This window comes from Conger conger, chromosome 8, assembly GCF_963514075.1.
Source record: "Conger conger chromosome 8, fConCon1.1, whole genome shotgun sequence".
NCBI lineage: Eukaryota > Metazoa > Chordata > Actinopteri > Anguilliformes > Congridae > Conger > Conger conger.
The window spans coordinates 17,640,830-17,661,656 of record NC_083767.1 but is presented as its reverse complement, the minus strand read 5'-3'; the positions used below and the strand labels follow the sequence as shown (position 1 = coordinate 17,661,656).

General features: G+C 44.5%; 1 protein-coding gene across 6 annotated transcripts in view; it reads left to right on the top strand.

Annotated features, from left to right (window-relative positions):
* The window catches only part of LOC133134980 (LIM and calponin homology domains-containing protein 1-like), a 124,954-nt gene that overhangs the window by 72,577 nt on the left and 31,550 nt on the right, over window positions 1–20,827 (top strand). For 5 of the 6 annotated variants that reach the window (XM_061251667.1, XM_061251666.1, XM_061251665.1 and 2 more), the window contains exons 4-8: window positions 613–719; window positions 3,761–3,791; window positions 6,374–6,484; window positions 9,702–9,897; window positions 18,717–18,972. In XM_061251667.1, coding sequence (XP_061107651.1) covers window positions 613–719; window positions 3,761–3,791; window positions 6,374–6,484; window positions 9,702–9,897; window positions 18,717–18,972 — 701 coding nt within the window. Of the gene's footprint in view, window positions 1–612; window positions 720–3,760; window positions 3,792–6,373; window positions 6,485–6,538; window positions 9,312–9,701; window positions 9,898–18,716; window positions 18,973–20,827 lie in introns of those variants that run through there. The other variant, XM_061251668.1, reaches the window with a different exon arrangement.

Sequence of the window (20,827 nt, the reverse complement as noted above, 5' to 3'; positions counted from 1 at the left end):
GAGTCAACAATGCGGGAGAGGGAAGCCGCGACACCTCCGTGCTCCTTATTCACTGCGGCTGGAGTAGGCTGGGCCAGGGCCCTTTGACAGGCTGGGAATCATAGAGACGGTGAAGAAAGCGGAGGCCGGTTCAGGTTGCGCTCTGTTAACAATGCGCTTGGGGACACCTGGAGGGGAGGGCCCAGGCAGGGAGAGCAGGATTCTGATCTGCAGCTAGTGTGCAGTGTGCTACTGCTCGGTGTTTCGGCGAGACTGTACCTTTGTGTTGGGCCGAGCATTGTTTCAGAGACCGCGTCTCTACCTCGGATTGTTCTGTGTTCAGGGAGACTGCGCTCCACTTCGGACTGTGCTGCGTTTCAGAGAGACTGCGCTCTGCATCGGACTGTGCCGTCTTTCAGACAGGCTGTACCTCTGCATCGGACTGTGTTCTGTTTCAGACAGACTGTGCCCCTGTATTGGAGTGCGCTGTTTTTCAGATAGACTGTGCCTCTGTGTTGAAGTGCGCAAGGCTTCAAGGAGACTGTTCTTCTGTGTTGGGCTGCGTAGTATTGCTAAGAGACTGCGTCTGTGACAGCGTGCTACACATGTTTCTCTGGCCTTCTCCTCACCCAGGACAACCTGACCTTGTTTCTGCGAGGCTGTGAGGAGCTGGGGCTGAAGGGATCACAGCTGTTCGACCCTGGAGACCTGCAGGACACGTCCATACGCGCCAACCTCAAGTAAGAGACCACACGTGTACACACACATGTACACATGTACACATGGACATAGACATACACGGGCATATAACACATGCCTACACACCCACATGCACATAAGTGCACACACAGTCATACGCACACACACACACGCTCACGCACACAAACCCAGACACTTGCTCTTATACAAACGTACACTTGTTCATACTTGCATACATGTATGCACACATGCAAACACACACAGAAATCACACATGCTTACAATCACAGACAGATTTCTTAAAAATGTACACAGGGTCTCTTTGTCTCTTATAGCTGTTTATTCATCAATCTGTCCACTTGAAGTTGTTATTTTCACAACACTTCTTTCTATAACATAATGAATCATCGACTGTCATATTTAAGGTCCCTGGTCTGGCTGCTGTAATTACAGTAAACACAAAAAAGCTACAAAGAGCTCAGAATAATTTCCTGAAATTGATTAATCCAATATGGACAAGTATACACTCAAACGCCAACTGTACAGACTATTGTCATAAAGAAACAATAGCGGACACGTTGGCTTATGGAGGCATCCAAAATTGCGGGAGCCACTTCTCCAAAAGCAATTTCTCAGCATCTCAATGAGTGTTGGCCCTGTTCCACCAGCCTGTGACTTTGACACTGACAGCGACAGTCCACTGTGCTGCTAGGGAATGTGAATTATAGAGGTCAGAGCACTGAACTCTGAAACAGCGGCTTGTGCGCTTAAATCTGGTAAGGGCAGGTGATGTTATGCACCTCAGGTGCTTCATAGTGTGGTGTAAGTTTTTTTTTTTTTTGACAAGGGCTGCCTGGGTCGGTGACTTATGTAGCCTAGTGTAATGTGCCGTGTGTGGGTGGAGACCTAAGTCCCACCTGCTGCATTCTTAATCTCTCAGGACCGTGAACTTTTGATCGTCACTTACCTGTTTAACAATAGTTCTCCATAAATGGGCAATGGGTGTGGGTTCAACATATTAGTGTCACATCTTTCTTTGTGAGACATATATGCTGTACCATTTTGGTATAATTGCCTATTTTAAATGAAGGTCACATAGCTAGGTTTTGCAGCGCCTGAGATGTAGAAGATGTTTGTAAGGAGTTGGCAGTTACAGAACACAGCATTAAAGAGGTGGGAGCAGTGTTCCCAGAGATCTAGTCGCATACAGAAACAAAAGGCATCTTTACAGATGTCTGTATTGTGGTCACTGTGGGCCTGCTACCTCCCAGTTCATGTAGGGTGCCATTTTACTCTGTCCAGGCTGACCTTTCCCTCCACTGTGCTGGCGACCCAAAACTATATGCCTGGTCCATTAAAACAATTAGCAAAGGCCTGGCATATGCACCACAGCTGTTTGCTGTTGGAAACCGGATCAATCTCCAAGAGGAGTGACAGGTCGCCAGAGAGAGAGAGAGAGACGGAGCTCCGGAGGCGCAGAGGAGAGGTGAAAAAGTGATGTCTTAAGCAGTGATCTCATACCTTGTGGAATCCGGTGGGTTTCACTGGGTTAAGATCAGGTTGTGTGAGATGGCGTGAAACTCAACGGCGCTCGTTCAGTCATGTGTGATCGGGAGGGAGAGAGACAAGGACCCACTGTTACGTTCCTGAATGAAACCGCTGGGCCTGGAGGGAGTGCCCCTGTAGGTTTCGCACCTGGGGAGGCTTTCACTTGCAGGGGAGAGGTGGTGTAGCCAAAACCAAAAAGGAACAGGTGTTGGTCTGAGGGAAGTAAACAACATGGTTAGCGGGATTAAAACTGTCAGTTTGACATCCCTGACCCTTTTCCGTAATTGCTCTTCCAGTGAGACTGCTCGTCTTTCAAGTACAAAATTTGAGCCGTGTACAATTATTTCCTTGGTGATTGTTTCACGTGGGATTATGTCTTACCTGGGTGTTTGTGCTGTGAGCACAACACGAACATGGGTGTGTTTGGAGAGATTGATGACTCCATACTGGACGTCTTTAAATTGGTGCATTTGACCTGATATTGTGGACATGGCAATGGCATACATTGATCTGAATGCTGGGACCAACGATCAAGACCTATGATTTGCCAATATTTTACATTAGTCATTATTCTTTTAAACTAGTGATCCAGCAAGTGTTTTACTGATTATTTACTGATTAAGTTGTTTGATAGCACTGTTCATAATTAATTACGCAGTCTAGTTTGTCTACTGTGACCTTGAAAAGTATGGTTTTCCAAAGAAAGGAATATTCCATTATATCAAAAGGTAAAGTACTAATGATGTAATAAGGATAAAAGGTAATCCTGTTTTATTCCAGGCCTTGTAAAGTTAATTGTTCATGGATGCATTCCTTTGTGGATGAATTCATAATAATGTGGTTGTATGTCTCAGGATAAGCTATAGTAGCTTTCAGAAGAGCTTAAGTGGGCTTCTTTCATCAGTAGAACATGTCCCAGCCTATGCAATGAACTTTAACACATGAGTAACAGAATGTCAAGATAATTTGTGATAGGATTTGTTGTCGGTTATGAATTTGTTCATAACCAAAAGGCAAGAGCCTGCCTGCTTTTCCTAATTTGTCAACATGTTAGGTGGTTAGTCCAGTTTGAAAAAGAAAGTGTGTCGGCATGGTATTGTGGTTTGGAAACTAAACTTGTTTCAGGTGATTGGAGGTTCAATACCCATGTCTGGTTCAGCTCTTGGAGCAGACAAATAACCTGAACTTCAGCCATCAGCACATGCCCAACTGTAGAAATGGATACCGGTTAAAAATGTAAGTGGCTTCAGATGAGTCTATCCTCCAAGCAAATAAACAATGTGAATTGAGGAAATGAACAGTGAAGGAGAGAGTCCTTCTCATCTTCTCTCTGTTTCTGAAGTGGCAGACCGCAGTGTAGCAGGGAAACTGGTGCGACCCTCTTATTATCCTCCAACGCTCACGTTTTTTCTCTTCTGTATCCGCTCCCTTTGTATTTCATCGTGTAAATGCAGGGATTATGTTTTTTTTGACCCATAATGCAGTCTCCCCCCCCCCCCCTTTCTCTCTCTCTCCCTCTCTCTCTTTTCTTGCAGGGGTTCGGACTGCAGCAGGAAACTAAAGAATGTGAGTAATCTCTTGTTCTCTCTGTCTCGTTCACTCTCCCCCTTTCTTCCCTTCCTTTCTTTATTTATCTATTTGTGTCTGTTTCTTATCGTCTTATGCACCTCTCTTCTGTGCTCTTGTGGCTTGGCTGCAGTGCAGTGACGTAGCATTCTCCCTGCCTGCTATGCAGAGCTACTTGCAGCCTGTTTAGAGGGCAGTCGTATCAGCGTTTCTTATCATCAAACGGTTTGGCTATCTGCAGTGCATGATGCTGTCCTATAGAGCCAGCGTCCGGTGTTGTTAATGTAGATTACCGCATTTAATCAAAGAGGTGATGTTGTAGCAGCTGCTTCCAGGTTTGGTTAATATATTTAATTTCTTATTTTTAATGGCTTAAACGCAAAAGTGGAACCAGGCACAAGAAAACAAAAGTCGAAAAGGAGAACAAAAGTCGCTAGGCTTGCACATGCTTGAAAACATTGCCCCCATTGGCCAAGAGAATGCTCCCGTGCCAAGATAGATATTGGCTTACGTCTGGCAGTCTTGGTTTCAGGGCTAGCATGAGCCAGAATGCTCTGTGTAAACACCAGGGTTTCAGTTTGTGAGACAAGCAAACACGTACCGCGTGTTTTCGCTTGTTGCCGTGGCAACATTGTGTAATGATGAGTGTGTGAGTGACAGCTGATTTTTTTGGGGGAAAAAAACAAACCTTTCAAAACACCTCATTCGAGTCGTAGGTATGGCTACAGAAGGACAACAGTCGAAATCATGAAGCATTGCAAAAGTCACAAGCAATGCAAGGTATTTTAAAGTGACATCAAGAAAGGATCGCTGATGGACAGATATGCTACCTGTCACAGCCTGCCTCAGGTATACACATTTCAGATGTTCACATTCTCTCATACACAGTAAAATGTCCAGCGTCAATTCAACTCCAACAGTGTATATACAAGTTCAATTGGGACCATACAGTGCAGTCCCTAAGTATTTGTACAGTTTTGGTTCTTGTACTCCGGTGCATTGGATTGAGGTTAAAGTGTACTGTCACTATTAATTTCAGGGTGTTTACATCCATATTGGGTGATCTGTGTCAGAATTGCAGTCCCTTTTTATACATGGTGCCCTGATTTGGCAATAAAAAGCCTAGAATCTAGCCTAGATATTGAAAGATTTCTGATACCTGCATTAAGGAAGCGATTGAATACACGTGATTAATCAGAAACTGTCCAATTTATTTTAGGTCCCCTAAAATAGGGGGCATTCATAAAAAGGGATGTAATTCCAACACGGATGACCCGATCTGGATATGGAAGTACACTCAAATGAAATGTGACAGTGCACCTTAACCCCATAATCACCGTTTCATTTAAATCCAATATGCCGGAGTACAGGGCCAAAAGAACAGACATTGTACCTCTGTCCAAATATTTATGGTTGCATAGTATGTACTATGTAAGTGTGTGCTATGAAGCACTGAAAAAGATTTGTTCTCCACCTTGCTTTAGATTCAGTAGGCAGAGGCAGAAATAGTATGCCCTTGCCTTCTCTGAACGTAGTTGTCTTTGGATGCGTACTGCCCGGGTTGTGTGTAGAATCGATAGATTGCCAGTATCACGTCTCATATGTGCATACGCAGGTGAATGCATGCTTGTGTGTCCATAACTGCGGACACACAATGCTGAGACAAACATTTCTTGAATGGAGAAGCATCGATCGCTTGCATCAGAGAGGCAGTTATTCTTTTCCCACTCTTCTGTGTCAGTGAGGGATGTCTTTTCGGCGTCGGTTTCGTAAAAAGAAGACCACTGGGCAGTTGGTTCTGGCATCAAAAGGTCAACCGTGCGTCCCTCTCCTGGCAAATAGAACGAAGCCTCGGTCCACGTCGTTCATGGTCCGAGCGGACAATGGGGCAGCCTTGTCGTGTTTGTGCAGGGACCCCAGATAAACAGTGGAGGGAGTTGTAGCTGTAAGGAGCTGTACTGAAGGCCAACAGCCAGAGCCTCATGTGACAGCCACGTTTATTATCTGGTCTTATGCCAGGCTTTATAAAACCTGTAATGTGTCTGACAATATCAGGAGGTACACAGTAAAATGTAGCATGTTAAATCAACACTGATTTAGAGTCCATATTAGTTCTGTTGACCTCTGTTTCACATTAACTCTGTTTGAGTTAACATTAAACATTTTACTGTCTGCAACCTGAAATATCGGTCCTCTTGATTTAGAATGGTACTTCACTCTTTTGATTTGATTCAAATGCAGAACTATGGAAGTAATGCGTTTTATTTTTCGCCATACCGGAATTCAGATGTTAATCAGGTCCCTGGCAGTGGTAAGGTACTGACCACAGTAAACAGGCTGCCGAAGGCGTCAGCATTGCTTTCAGCCTCGGTTAGATGTGAAACTTCTTATTAGCCCTTTCAAAAAGCTGATTTCTGCATGCTTCTGTAACCCTGAGTATACTACCTAGCCTAGCCTAGCCCCCTGAGTATGCTACCAACCTAGCCTATCCCCCTGTATATGCTACCTAGCCTAACCTAGCCCCAAGCCTTTTATGACTTTTCACAGTTAATATAAATTGTTTTTTTTCTGCCCCCATCCAGGTTCTGATCACCATATACTGGCTGGGGAAGGCTGCCAATAGCTGTGCGTCATACAGTGGGCCCACCCTGGACCTGAAGGAGTTTGAGGGACTGCTGACACAGATGCGAAAGGTACAGGCTGAGCGAACGACACAAAATCGCGCAGATGCAGGGTGTGAAGAAAAAAAACCTCAACAGAAACCATTCAGTTCAGAGGCTGAGGGGTGGTTTGATGTATGGAACGGGGGAATGTGGGCTGATCTTTAAAAGAGACCGAGCTGAAAGGCTTACTGCTAATGAAGGGACAAAGATTTCTCCCGGCCCAAATTCTGAAAGAAAAATGATAATCATCATTGTCTTCATCTGAATGCCTTACGATAAAATGAACATAATAACGAATATGATAAGCTCTTGTTAAACATACATTTGCAGTTTTTAATTTCAAGGAAAGACCAGGGTGGAATTTATAGCTTTGGTTTTGGTTGTGGATTTGCAACCAGCCGTTTCAAGTTCAAATCCCAGGTTGACCAAAGGTATTTGGTTCATGAAATATAAATGGATAATATAAAACACAAGATGAGTAAACCACTGTAAGCGAAGACATCTGCTAAACCAATAGACTGTAAAAAGGTAATAAGTGGGTTTCTCTGGAAGACATGGGGGTTGACTTGAATTTACACACCTCCTTTCCTCCCAAGTTTATTATTTGGGGCCTGTAGCCAGGGAATAACTGCCTCGTTGTGTCACTTACTGGATCCCGGTTCGGAACGGGGTCCGGGATCGCAGCCGTTCACTCCTGGGTCAGCTCCCTCCTCACAGAAGGAGATTGACCCGGACTCTCTCTTATTGTCATCGCATGTGTCACGGAAGGTTCTAGACTGCTCCCTCTCGAGTCAGGCTCAAGCTATCGACCATAAAGCCAGAGGGCTGGGTACCTGGCCTGAGTGTTTGTTGAGCACTGTGGGTGGGGCACAAGCATGCCCCGCCCCCACCCATATGGAAGGGATAGCCATGCAGGGGATGATGTCATTCGGATTAGACTGACACTTTCTTTCCATGAACCCTGATGTAATGGGTGTCTCGTTTTATTTTAATGTATTGCTCCTTTTTAAATGATTTTCCAGATTTTGTGTGGCTGTCTCAAAGAGGGTCAGCTGTTTTAGACATTTTTTTAATTTGACATTTTATTCCATTGCGAATATTTGTTCGATTCAAAATGTAAAAATGTCTGCCGTATATTTCACGTGAAGATTTTATAATGTATATTATAAAATATTAATTTCAAGTTTAAAATACAGTATGTTAATTATTCACATACATTGTGGAATATACTGTATAATTACGTATATAATTTGATTATAAGCAAATATGAAATTGTATTCCATGTACGTATTGACAATGAAAAGTATCCGCTTTAAACTCTTTTATATTACCTCAGCAAATCGCATGGTCAATATTCAATATCATGCAATTCTTTTAGTTTCTCTTACTATTGGACTGTTTCCATCTATCGATCAGTTGCATAAAACAAGTAAATCAGTCCTACTAGATATCCTGAATCTAGAATCAAGATGTCTGGGTTAAAAGGAAGTCTATAATTTGTTTTTTAGCACTGAGAGTAGACATTCTCCCCTCAGCAACTTTCACAGAGTTACAGTTTTACTTGCTCAGTTTCTCCATGAGCTAAAGCTTGCAGTGGCACAGGGCTGTGTGTTAGCCAATGTAAACGTGTGTTAAACGTTCATGACCGGCTGCAAGCATATTCCAGGAGAAAAGTCTGGGGCTTCTCATATTTACAGAGTCCTGGCTTATTAGGTCAGTAATTGCCTTTGTAAACTTTGCACACTCTGCCCCCTCGGGCAAACTGCTATAAGGTCAGAGCAGCTCACTACCAGCCTCTGTGTGACTACTTAAAATGGCGTCAATATGACCTCAGAAACTACCCCTGTCATTAGTCAGGTCAGATGGACTCTGTTGTGTTTTAACCTCTTTACTGCCCTTAAGGGGGGACTGGACAGCCCCAGTAAACAGTCTCTGTACTTCTGCGTGACATGGGGCCCCCTTGCTTGGCCACCTCCGTTTGACCACGGAAGATAAAGTGACCTGCTGTGAATCTGAACAGAGTCCATGCATGAGTCAGCATGTACAGTCTTTCAGTCATTCAGTCAGTCGGATAGTCTCGCAGTCAATCAGACCGAGAGACAGTCAGTATGTGTGTGAATCAGTCAGTCAGTGAGCTGGGAAACCATATAATTAAGGTAGAGTTCTAGGGAAGGTTTTGGGAGGGCAGATTTGTGCAGGGAGAGGAATTTCCCTGATGGTAGGGGGCTCTCAAAGGCTGCCATTGTTCCTGGAGCCCAAGCCTTGTGGGTCAGCTACAAATGCCTCCACATCCTCCATCTTCTGGGATTTGGCAGAGAGAGAGTGAGCAAGAGCGAGAGAGAGGGCTGGACCAGGAACTTCCTCTCAGGGGGGCAGGAAAGGCTGTCTCTGGTCTCCACTCTGAGAGGGAAGAGCCCCGCTTTCATTCTTTCAGAGAGGGAGAGAGAGAGAGCGGGAGAGAGACAGAGAGAGAGAGAGGGAGGGAGAGGGAGACAGAGGTGGAGAGAGAGAGAGCGAGGGAGTAAGACAGAACTGCATAGCGCTGCTGTATTACAGTGCCTCAGACAGAGGTGAGGAACCAGGGGCAGAGAGAAAGAGGGAACCATAGGGAAGAGAGAGGAAAGGCAGAGGTGAGAGGGAAATGGAGAGAGAGAGGAAGCGAGCGTGACCATCCAAGCCGCCGGGAGCGATAGATTTTTACTTGCGAGGGCTGGCACAGTTGTTCGTGTTTCACGCTCTCTGACACGGTCTGGGACAGAACGGCAGCGGCTGTGTTTCAGGAGGCCTGTCTCACTGGGAGCTCCTCAGCACCAAGCCGACACTTCAGCTCCGAGCCAACGGCATGAGCCGCCAACAGGTACCCGCCCGCTCTCCGTCCATCCTGCCAGGACCCCCACACCGCTGCCTCAGCCCCTGAGGGGAGAGGACCTTCCACCGCCACACCGACTGCGGGATCCGTCCACTGGGGACTCAAACCTCGCCCTCAGCTGACCATCGTCTGCTCTGACTGGTCTTCAGCCACTCTTTCGGCGTCGTATCGCGGCTCAGACCTGCAAACTGTATCTGGACTGGTTTTGTGCAAACTGTGTCAGGACTGGTTTTGTGGGTTTTCATGGGAGTGTCGTCCTGGCCAGTTAGCTCTTTCTGCGTGGTATCGCGGCTCAGAGCAGCGGACCGTTTCCGCCGGTGTTGGCGGGAAGTGGGTTTGTCGGAGGGTGTGTTTTGAGCCGCCCGTGTGTCCCGGCAGGAGGTGGAGGACGGGGAGAGTCCGAAGCGGAGCATTCGGGACAGCGGCTACATCGACTGCTGGGACTCTGAGCGCAGCGACTCGCTCTCTCCGCCCCGGCACGGCCGGGACGACTCCTTCGACAGCCTGGACTCGTTCGGCTCCCGCTCGCAGCAGAGCCCCTCCCCCGACGTGGTCGTCCGCGGCAGCAGCGATGGTGGGTAACCCCGGGGGTGGCTCATAATCGTGCTCAAATGTCAGACAGACATGCACGTTGATACACATTTAACACTTAGATTCATAATCTTTCACCTGCTTCAGTGGTCCTCACTCCTGGTCCTGGAGAGCCGCAGGGTGTGCTCAGCACTTAATCGATCAATTAAAGCAGTTATTTACACAGTTAACTAACTTAACCTGGTTTCTTGGGTCTGAATTGGTTGCTGGTATCAAAAAACAAAAAACAGGACACCCAGCTCTCCAGGACCAGGAGTGAGGACCACTGACCTGCATGCTCTCCCAGAAACACACACATGCACAATGGCAGGCTTGCACACACACTCAGATATGCACAAATGCACACATACACACACACACACACACACACACACACACACACAGCACCTTACACAGGAGCTTGGAGCGCATTCACTCAACAGGGCTCCACTGTCCTGTAAAGTAGTTACTGTATGTGGAGATGATTTATTTAAATGATTTTTGGCAAGCAAAACACATTCAACAGCTGTTGTATACATGATTGTATACTAATTTGTTTCCTTAGATTTACTTCTGTAGAATGGATTGTGTTTATTTAGAATATCAACTATGTAAATCACTATTTGCTAAGCAAAATAGGAGGCGTTTGCTGTGGGTGTCTGACCTCTGCAGAGATCATCGATGAGTGTTAAACTGCTGATGCCTGTGATATGTGCGCCTGTGTGCCGCCATCCTGTTTCCTTAGCTTGAGCAATGTTGATGAGAGAACCGTTGTGATGACTCACATTTCTGTGAAGATATACTGTTAAAATGAGAGATAAAAGGGAATGTTTGTTGACAGGGACAAACACCAATGAGGAAAATTAGCCACAATTTGCATTCGATTGTAGATTAACAGGATTGTGCAGTGCAAGGATTTCTTCTAAATTTTACAGCTCAGCAAAAACAAGCTTCCACAGCAGAGCGTGTGAGTCATTGTTGCCAAGGTACCCATGTTATATTGCAGGGGTGGATGGCAGACTGTGTAAGAGGAACTGCAAATCCAAGCTTTGAGCAATGGGAATGCTCTCAGGATCCCGCAGCGCTCTTAAAATAGTGGTGCAGGAGGGGAGATGGCAATAATGATGTCACAATCTGGAGAGGGGCCATATGTGATGTCAGAGTGTGGAGAAGGGGGTGTGTGATGTCACAACATGGTGACATGGCAAGTGGGATGTCACAGGCTGTAGATAGCCATCTGCTGTACTCAGGAGTCTGCACATAACAGCACATATGATACTAGTTATTCTCTTCCAGGGTAGCATATGCGAGACATATTTTTTGCCAGATGATTATTACCACATTTTGATTTAAACCGTAGGGTTTTTTTTAGGTTTTTTTTAATTTTTTTTATTTTTTATTTTTTACTTACGTATGTGGCACTGACAGCATATTCATATGGTTGCAATTTATCAATATTATTTTAAAAGTAGTATGAACATAAAAAACATTAGTGTGGAATGTTGGAATGTTGGAATCTGACTTTCGTTAGAACACATGTTGAACATAGTTGAAAGTATTTCTGGATATCTCACCAAAATCTTGCATGGAAAAATCACTTATTTCATCAAAATGTCACTTATTTCAAAGTTGAAGCTGTAGCAAGATTACATCAAATAGAAACAGAGAAAGTTCCCTCAACAGCTAGCAAGAGGTTTTCAGTTAAATTAATCTCACTTCTGACAGCACCTTGAGGCCAATGTACACACAGAGTTGACACTGTGCTTTCAAAATATAGCACTTCCGCACGGGTCGTCAGCTGTGAACCAAAATACAGATGGAATATCATTCATAACCATCACTTTTATATAAATAAATAGTAGCTGCTTATAATGTTCAGTCAAGAGATCTATTCCTGGACAATGGTAATATGATGACCCAGATTTCTCAAATGAAACAAACCGCCCAGCAATTCTTAACCTATTTGGATTTTCTATGAATATGCCTTTACATATGGGCTGTTTGGGCTGGGCTGGGCCATTTAAAATTTCATTTCATTTTTTTTTTTTAATTGGAGACTGATTCAGTCAAGAAAATATTGTTATTAGTAAATTAATCATTTTCATGAATGTGTGCTACATCCAAGCGCTCTTTTACATACTTATCTATGATGACTGACAATAAAACCAGAGTTGCGTTTGAAAACCATGCATACATTTAGCTAAATTCCGACAGTTTGGTCACCGGTAGTAGTAGCCTTCCGGCTGAAAACGCAGAAAGAGCAGTGAAAACTGTGTCATTCTTCACAATCACGCCTATAGGAAACCTTATCATTGTCTAAAAGGCACTTCAAGCCATATTTCATTCTATTAATAGAGATGATGTTTCAGGAAGCGAAAGTAAAAGCTCTGTTTCTGCAGATGAGGATTTCTCCTTCCATATACTAGACGGCTATTGCAGGAAAATATGAATTTGATAAGAATATCATGCTTTAAATAGATTCAGTCTTACATTTTGATTGTAATTAGTTTGCTATGTAATTCACAATGCACAAGCCGGGGCTTTTCTGTTGTCTGATGTAAACCAGTGCGCCATATGCCTGAACGCATTTGTGCTTGTTCCTCTTCCTGTTGTTAGTGAGTCTGTCAGTCAGTGAGTGTCTCAGTGAATCAAACACTCTCTCAGTCAGTTGGTTTGTCTTATCCAGTGTGTCTCTACATTATGTGGCCCTGTGGGTCATGTGACCCAGTGAGTTATTTGGCGATAGTCATTTTCAGTCAGTTGGTACGGTCTTTTTCTGTCAATCAGTATGTATTTGTTCCTATCAGTCAGTATATTTCAAAAATATTTTCAAAAAACTTCAATATGTAAACATTTTTTGTTTCTCTGTCTATTTCTCAGTCTGTCAGTCTCAGTTAAAAGTTATTGTCTTTCCTTGCTTCTTGCCATAGTACCCTTTGACTGACAGCTGAAGAGGAATGCTTCGTGCCAGTGAGGATATGCTTCAGGGGCCAAAATCCTGCACGAACATTTGGCTTACTACCACATACTGTAACACCCTTTTTACCACCTGGACGTATGCCCTTCTGACTGTAATATCAAATAATGTACTGTAATACACATATCCAGCAGCTAATAAAGATCTCACATGGCAAGAGAGAACTCATAAAAGAAAAATATAATGTGTAAGGAGTAACTGATTAACAACAAGATATAATATATATCTAATATCTTGCATAACATCTTGATGGTTTCCCAGTTATTTAAAATTTGTTCAAGACAGGAAACAAACAGTTTTCCCATTGGCACAGATGAGGAACTGATCTGCAGGTGTGGCTTCAGCTGGAGAGATATTACATTACATAACATTACATATTGTTTAGCTGCCGATTTTATCCAAAGTGACTTACACTCGATTAGACTAAGCAGGAGACAATCCCTCCCTGGAGTAATGTCAACAGCTGTTGACAGAGGGTCGTCGACAATATTGGCGGCGCTTGGGATGGAGCTCAACTGACGATTCATCTGAAAAATCCATTTTTCGCCACTTTTCTGCTGTCCAACCTTCCGTCAGGCTGTGGGCCTTGGCGTACGCAACACGGTTTCTTAGCTGTTTCTTGTTTAGCGCTGGTTTCTGGGCAGCAATACGACCGTGGAGACCATTGCAAGCAAGAATCCGACGTACAGTTCTTGACGAAACAGGTGTTGCTGGCGTCCACTCCTCCTGGAGCTGTGAGGCGGTTGACATGGGGCTGGCTTTTGACAGTCAGACCAGCAAGCTGTCATCTCGAGCAGTTGTCTTGCGCGGTCTGCCCGACCTGGGTCTTTCATGGACGTCGCCAGTCTCTTGGTAGCGCTTGCGAATGCTCTCCACCTGCCGTTTAGACACATTGAAGATGTCTGCAACTTCAGCAGGAGACTTGGACTTGAGATTCTTGATTCTTTGGTTTCTGGTTTGATCTTGGGCATGTTGACAGAAGCAATGTTGACCATGAACTGGCTTAAAGTGTCAAATTTCTGCTTTTATAGCTCAAAGTTACCTACAGCTGACTAATCAAGCCCCTTGTTTGTTTCTTCCTTATTCACTGTCGCCTAGAAATTGGAGTTGGCCATTGCGACATTGCAGTTTTGTCCAGCCAAAACTGGCCTGTTGATCATTATCAAGTTGTAACATTTAGTAACAATTTTGAAATGTCATTTTGCTAGCTTCTAGATAAACTTTAGACTTATGATTAATTTGTGTTGTTTCCTAACTTTATTAGCTAATTAAGAGTTGGGTAATTAGCAATTGTCACTTTTGTCCACTCATGCGACAAAACTTTTGACCGGGACTGTATTTCTCAAGCTACTCTTTGCAAGCTACTTGCCTGTTAGTCAGGAGACTGTTTGTCAGTAGGCTATATGTAGTGTGAAACTTGAACAGTGATGACCATCTGTTTTCTCCCTAGCTGGTTCTACTGTTTCATTGTGTTTTCCAATTACACTGGCATATGATATTATTCTAAAGATTGAGCAGCACTTCCATTGAAAGGAAGAAGTAAGACAGGTTTGATTGAAATGCTGTTTTTGTTTTGCAGAGGCAACAGTGTCAAGGAGGTTTTAGATTGCCGTATTTAAAATCCAGTCAGTGGCCTACCAGGGCTGTTTCCTGAAGATCAGAAGCCAGGCTGAAGCTATGTCTGGGATGTGTTTTGACTCCGCGGTGTGCCTGTATATCTGTGGAGCCAGGGGCTTGGCCCCTGACACTCTCGATTTGTGACCACACGGGCGAATCCGGGAACACTGGAGCCTCTGTGCTAGCAGGGTTACCAGTCCTTAAACCTGAGCTGGCCAGACTTAGACGCCACGCTGAGAACGATCGAGAGTTTGGCGCAAAGTGCGACACTCAAACTGCGTTTTCACTGCTCATTTTTGTTATGGTTGGAGGTTGTATGTTTAAGTTGAGAATGTGCTAAATTCTGACCAAGCAAGGGCCAAAGGGCATCTTAAGAAATTGATATTGCGAGGGAAACCTCAAGAACGTGTACCGCACAAATTCTCCAGTTCAGAAATGAGGATAGAAAAGTGGCTGTGGGGGGTGACTGTATCACTTGTGTTGTTGAAAGTTGTGACTACAATGGGGGGTGGGGGGAGTCGGTCATTGGCAAGAGATTCAAACCCCCCTGGGAGAGACTGTGGAGCCATTATCACCTGCCCTCCATTGACCGTGGGTGGGCCCACGTCTGCACAGACCTGAAAATGGTGCTCAGGGGTTTTCCCACATCTTGTACATTCCCTGTGGAATGAGCTTGTGAAACTATTCAATCCAATGAGAAGACTTTGCAGAAGGTTCTGTGCGTACCTTCGCAAAGCTTACTTAGACATCCCACCAGTTTGCAAGGGGTGCAAGACAGTGGTATACACTGTCATGTCTGTGACACTGTACAATGTGTGATTGTTATTGCGACATAATGCATGCCATGGGTTGATTAAGGTCATACCTCAGATATAATATCCATGGATAATTACTCCTCACTCTCTTGCCAGCAGAAATAAGAAAAGGTTGTGAGTTGGCTGTATGAGAGGAGCTTTATTATGTAACTCTGACCGTAATTTAACATTGTAAAAAATTAATTGCTGCTTCAAAATATAACCTCTCAACCTAATGAAACTTAAAACTTTTAAATAGAGCCACGGTGATGGAACAGGCTAAGATGCAGCAAACCTTGCTGTTGCAGTTCAGTTTGTTGCAGTTGTACACCAAGGACCGGGGGTTTCATTCCCAGGCCGGCCAAAGGCTGAGTTTGACTGGCTCACGTGGAGTGGCATAATTGGTTCATCGCTCTCCGGATCATTAGATCCATTTGTGCTGCTGGGGGACGTGGTCATATGTATGTGGTGTATCGTAGATAACATGGGTAATTGGTATAGATATGGTACAATTGCCAACCAAATTGGGGAGAAAAATAGAAAAATCTGAAATATAAAGCTTGTAAATGTTCCTTCCCCAGCACAAAACATGTGTCCCAATGGAGCCTAGAAAGCTCCTCAGAAAAGGCCGAGAACCAGGCATCCTGTTTGGGCTGTGCTTGTTTTCATCTTATCGGAAGTGCAGGGGAAGCAGCCAGCTTTCAAGAAAAGCAGCCTCGATGAGCTGGAGACGCCGTGTTTGTTGTGATTTTGTGACAAACAAACAAAAAAAAAACGACCTTGTGAAAACAGAATGAGAGAAACATCCTGCTGCCTCTCTCCGGGAATCTCGCGAGCCTCGCAGACGACCCGGGCGGAAGAAACGTGAACAGACAAACCGATCGTCCGGCGTTTGGCCACCTTTGTAGTTGTGCAGTGCGCCGTGTTTGTGCGCTATCCAGCGTCTTAACGCCAGGAAGCACGTGTTTCCCCCGGTCTGCTTTCTGCTGGAATTTCCCACAGCTCTCCACAAAACAGAACGCTTCCTACAATTAATACGGTTCCCGCCACCCCCTCAAAGAAGAAAAGTTCAGCCGGCTGTTGTGAGTTTGTGGTCAGGGTAATGCGCTCATGTGCAGTCGGGCATAGGTTCAGATCCTAGATGGGACACTGCTGTTTTATTGCTTGGGAAATATGCTCGGCCTTAATTCATGCAGCAATTATTTAGCTGCACGGATAGATAATGTCACATAAAAGCAACATTAATGACCATGAATAACAAGGCATTGGAAGAAAAGAGCCTAATACAAATTGAACAGCTGAACTTTTATGACGCGAACAAGCAAGGTTTAAAAGGTGGTCGGATGAGCAAAGGATATGGAGGGAATTTGGAGAAGCTACAACTACAGCTGGAGGTGAAGCTCACGCTAATCAAGTCCTGTCATTACGGAATGCTCGTGGCTGTGTCTGCAGGTATGCGGCCACTTAAAAAAGAGCTTCTGAGTAGTGTCGTTGGGTGGGATCCAGCAGCCCCAGACACGGGAAAAGACCCCCACCCCCAGTTTGGATGACGGCCAGATAGTTGGAGCTTACTCACATTGTCTGTGACTCCTGCAAGGGAGATGGAGGGGCCAAATCCGTCTTATTAGTGCCTGAGTGGAGGCCCACAATTACCCCTGTTTACCCCTAAATAAAGTGCTCTGTGGGACACTGTACGCAGACACTGCCTTTGGTTGTCACTGCTACTTCTTAGATATGAATTTCAGCTTGGGTCACCATGACCGCTGGACAGGGGAAAATTGGGTCCATTACAGAGTGGCAGAGCTTGCACAGTGTAATTTAATAAGCTCGGTTTGAGAAAATGCCACCCGGACGGGGTTTTAAGATCCCTTGTCCTTTGAGAGATACCGAATTCTCTTCCTCTCAGTTTGGGGCTGATGCAAGACACAGCTGTTTTAGTAAGTGGACGGAGACACCGTAAACATGGTTTCATGTGCAGCCATGTGTGTACTGTACTGTACGTGATTATCCAGGAATCTGTCCAGCAGATGTCCCCCCGTTTGTGGCACTTTGTCCCATCTGGTGGAAGGATCCAGAAACGCAGCTTGCACCCAATTTTCTCTGAGGGATTCACGGAGAAGACCCGAGTGCAGTTTGCACATCTATCTGGCTCAAGTCTGACATGTTGAACTGTTGGAACGGAGTTACGTAAACCGCGTTAAGGTGAACAATCCTCCTCCTCATCGCCGGGGATTTAAGCTGGTATTTACAGGCTTTTTAGTTATGGAATATGTACCAAAGATTTTCATACGTGTGTTTGAAAGAGGGTTTTGTGGTGCCGAATAGATTTCCAAACATGTGGAGTGTATCTTGCGGAGGAATTTACACAGAGTGGCGAGGAACTTCAGCGATGTGCCCATGTAGAGCCAGGTGAAATTGAACACAAGCTGTCTGAATGTATATGCTGTAAAACCAGTGTTGATCTGCTCAAATGGAAGCCATGTGCTGCTGGTCACCAAGGGAGCATTTATTTGTTTAAAGTGGGTAAAGATTCAAGCCCTGGCTCAGTGCCAACATAGCTGAACAATACCACAGCTTTTTCTGTTGGCCCAGCTAAAACAGGCTGGTTTCATGCTACAGAGAGAGTTATACAGTGTTTTCATTGTTATTTCACTGTTCGCTTTAAATGATGTTTGCATTTCCCTTCTGTTGGACTTGTCAAATACGAGTCAAAATGCTATTACATAGCGCTGTGTTGTTCAAATAAATATTTAGTCAGATATTTGTATTAACTTAAGGGAAAAGTACTGTATATAGCAACTGAAAAAATGTAACCCAATGAAATTAATATGTGCCTACCCCATTTTAAATACACATCCATTTTGACTTTACCATTATCCAAATTAAATTAAGAACAAGCTTTAGCAAAAGATCCCAAATAATTTACCTGTCGTAATATGTATGTATAGTGATAGTTGCTTTGGTCATGCTATTAGATAGACCTGTACACCAGCTTGTTAATGCAAATATCAAATCCGCGAATCATGTGGCAGCAACTAAATGCATAAAAGCATGCAGACCTGGTCAAGAGGTCCAGCTGTTTTTCAGACCAAATGTCAGAATGGGGCAAAAATGCATTGTTAATGAGAGAGTTCAGAGGAGAAGGACCAGACTGGTCAAAGCTGACAGGAAGGTGACAGTAATGCAAATAACTACACATTACAACAGTGGTATGCAGACAAGCATCTCTGAACACACAACGCATCAAACCTCTAAGTGGATAGGCTACAGCAGCAGAAGACCAATAAGTCTAAAAAATAAGTCTAATAAATGACCAATAAAGTGCTCACTGAGTGTATATGGGCCCTGGGAGAGGTTGTGTTATTTTACACGTCCAGTTCCACTCTCTGCTGCTCTGTTAGTGATGTCACTAATAACCCCCTCCGCGATCCCCAGGCCGCGGCAGCGACTCAGAGTCCGACGCCCCCCACAGGAAGCTTCCGGACATGCGGAAGGACGACATGCTGGCCCGCCGGACCTCCTGCAGCGAGCCGCGCACCATGATACCCTTCAACCAGTACCTGCCCAATAAGAGCAACCAGAGCGCATACATGCCCGCCCCCCTGCGCAAAAAGAGGGCGGAGCAGCACGAGGAGTGCAGGAAAAGCTGGAGCACGGCCACCTCCCCCATCGGAGGAGAGCGATCGTTCAGGTAACGCCCTCCCTCACACGCGCACACACACACATATACATACATGCACACACACACACACACACACGCGCATATACATACACACACACATATACATACATGCACACACACACACACACACACACACACATATACATGCGTGTACACACATGTATGTGCACACCCAAGCACACACACTCAGATTCACAAACGCATGCACACACAAATATGAACGTACACACACAGAAACACACACACACACAGTTGTATGTGGACACCCAAGCACACACACCCAGATACACAGTTGTACGATGCTGATTTGACTCCGCCTATTGTTGATTTATCATGCTTCATAAATTTTTGTTTCATTTGCATCTTGCATTGGTTTCAAAGTTAATGTATTTATAACCATTTTAATCAATTATACTGTATGTAATGATGTACGCATGCATGATGATGTGGGGTATTGAAAAATCTGCAGTATGCTGCAAGTATCATTACAGTATATTTTAACCAGTGTTTTGCAAAGATTCTCATTTCCCTATGACAAATGGAGTCATGGTCACAGACTTGTAATCTATTAATGCATTACTTTTAACTAGCAACTTTTCTGGAACTTGGAGTGCCCCACAGTGTTAGAGGAGGCGATTCCCCTCAACCCTCATCAATCTGAACACCCTCCTGAATGATAAATGTAGCCATTTTGCATCAGAACCCTCAAAAGTATCTAGTTCCAGTTCAGTCCTTTAAAGCGATTATACTGGAAGATTCTTGGGCACCGGTCCAGAATGCTAGGGAATCCTCTGTCTTTTGCAAAAAGTGTTTTTGGTTTTCTGCCTGTGGCAATTTTTTTCCTCTGAGGCACTGAGTACTAATCCAGCCTGGCTTCCCTTAGCTTCTCCTGTAAAGTAGACGTTCTGGGAAATTACAACGGGAGTTTAGAACAACCGCTCTCCAGACAGTGCAAAATGGTTTAAAATGGCTCCCATGTCATTTAACCAATGTCAGGAAGAGTGTTGTTTTCAGAAGTAGTAACAGAAGAAAAACATAACTTAAGTTTAATCTTTCTCATATATTCTTGTTTTTTTGTGAAGAAAGTTTTGGACTATTGGACTATTTGGATCGGTTAATACAAAAGATATGTGGCCAATAGTGGATAATAGTCTGGGTTAACATTACAGTGATTAAGCTTATGCACTTGACTTGTATAGGAAATGGTGCAAGCATGTTCACCTCTGAGCTTTCCATTGGCTGCCAAGATTTCAAAAACATTAACTCCACGGGTGAAGCCAGGGCACATCCTCAGAAGCTAATCCCTCTCTTTTTCCTAATAAGATATTGGGAAAGCCTGTGTGAGGAGGTAGTCTTTGAAGCTTTGGTCCTCAGGCGTTGAGAAGCATTTTCTGACCACCCTGTGTCTAAACTGAGCAAGTTGTTATTTTGAAAAACGGAGAAAAAAAAGGCTATTTCTCCCATTCCTCCCTTTCCGAATTAAACCGGAGGCCTGGAAATCTCTTTACAGCCGATTTGTAAAATTAAAAAGTATGAAGGTGGCCAAGGGCAGCGTCGAAGCAGAGGGAAGTGATGGAGAACAGATGTCTGTTTTTTACTGTCCGTTTGGCTCCCAGAAGCTCCTGTAACGTGCCCAGACTGGAGATAAAAATAGAGAGCAGGAGACTGAAATCCTCTCAGAGCACATTTTATTATGCTCTTTTGCATTAAAATTTTTGGGGAAGTCTGGCACGACGTGCGGTTTAATATTATTAGACCTCCTAATGCGCAGCTCCGGTAGCCTCGGGGCTTTGAAGCGTTCTCCGGGTATGTAAACTTCACAAGCTCACTATATAGAAACTGGAGTTTCGCATTCATTTTTTAC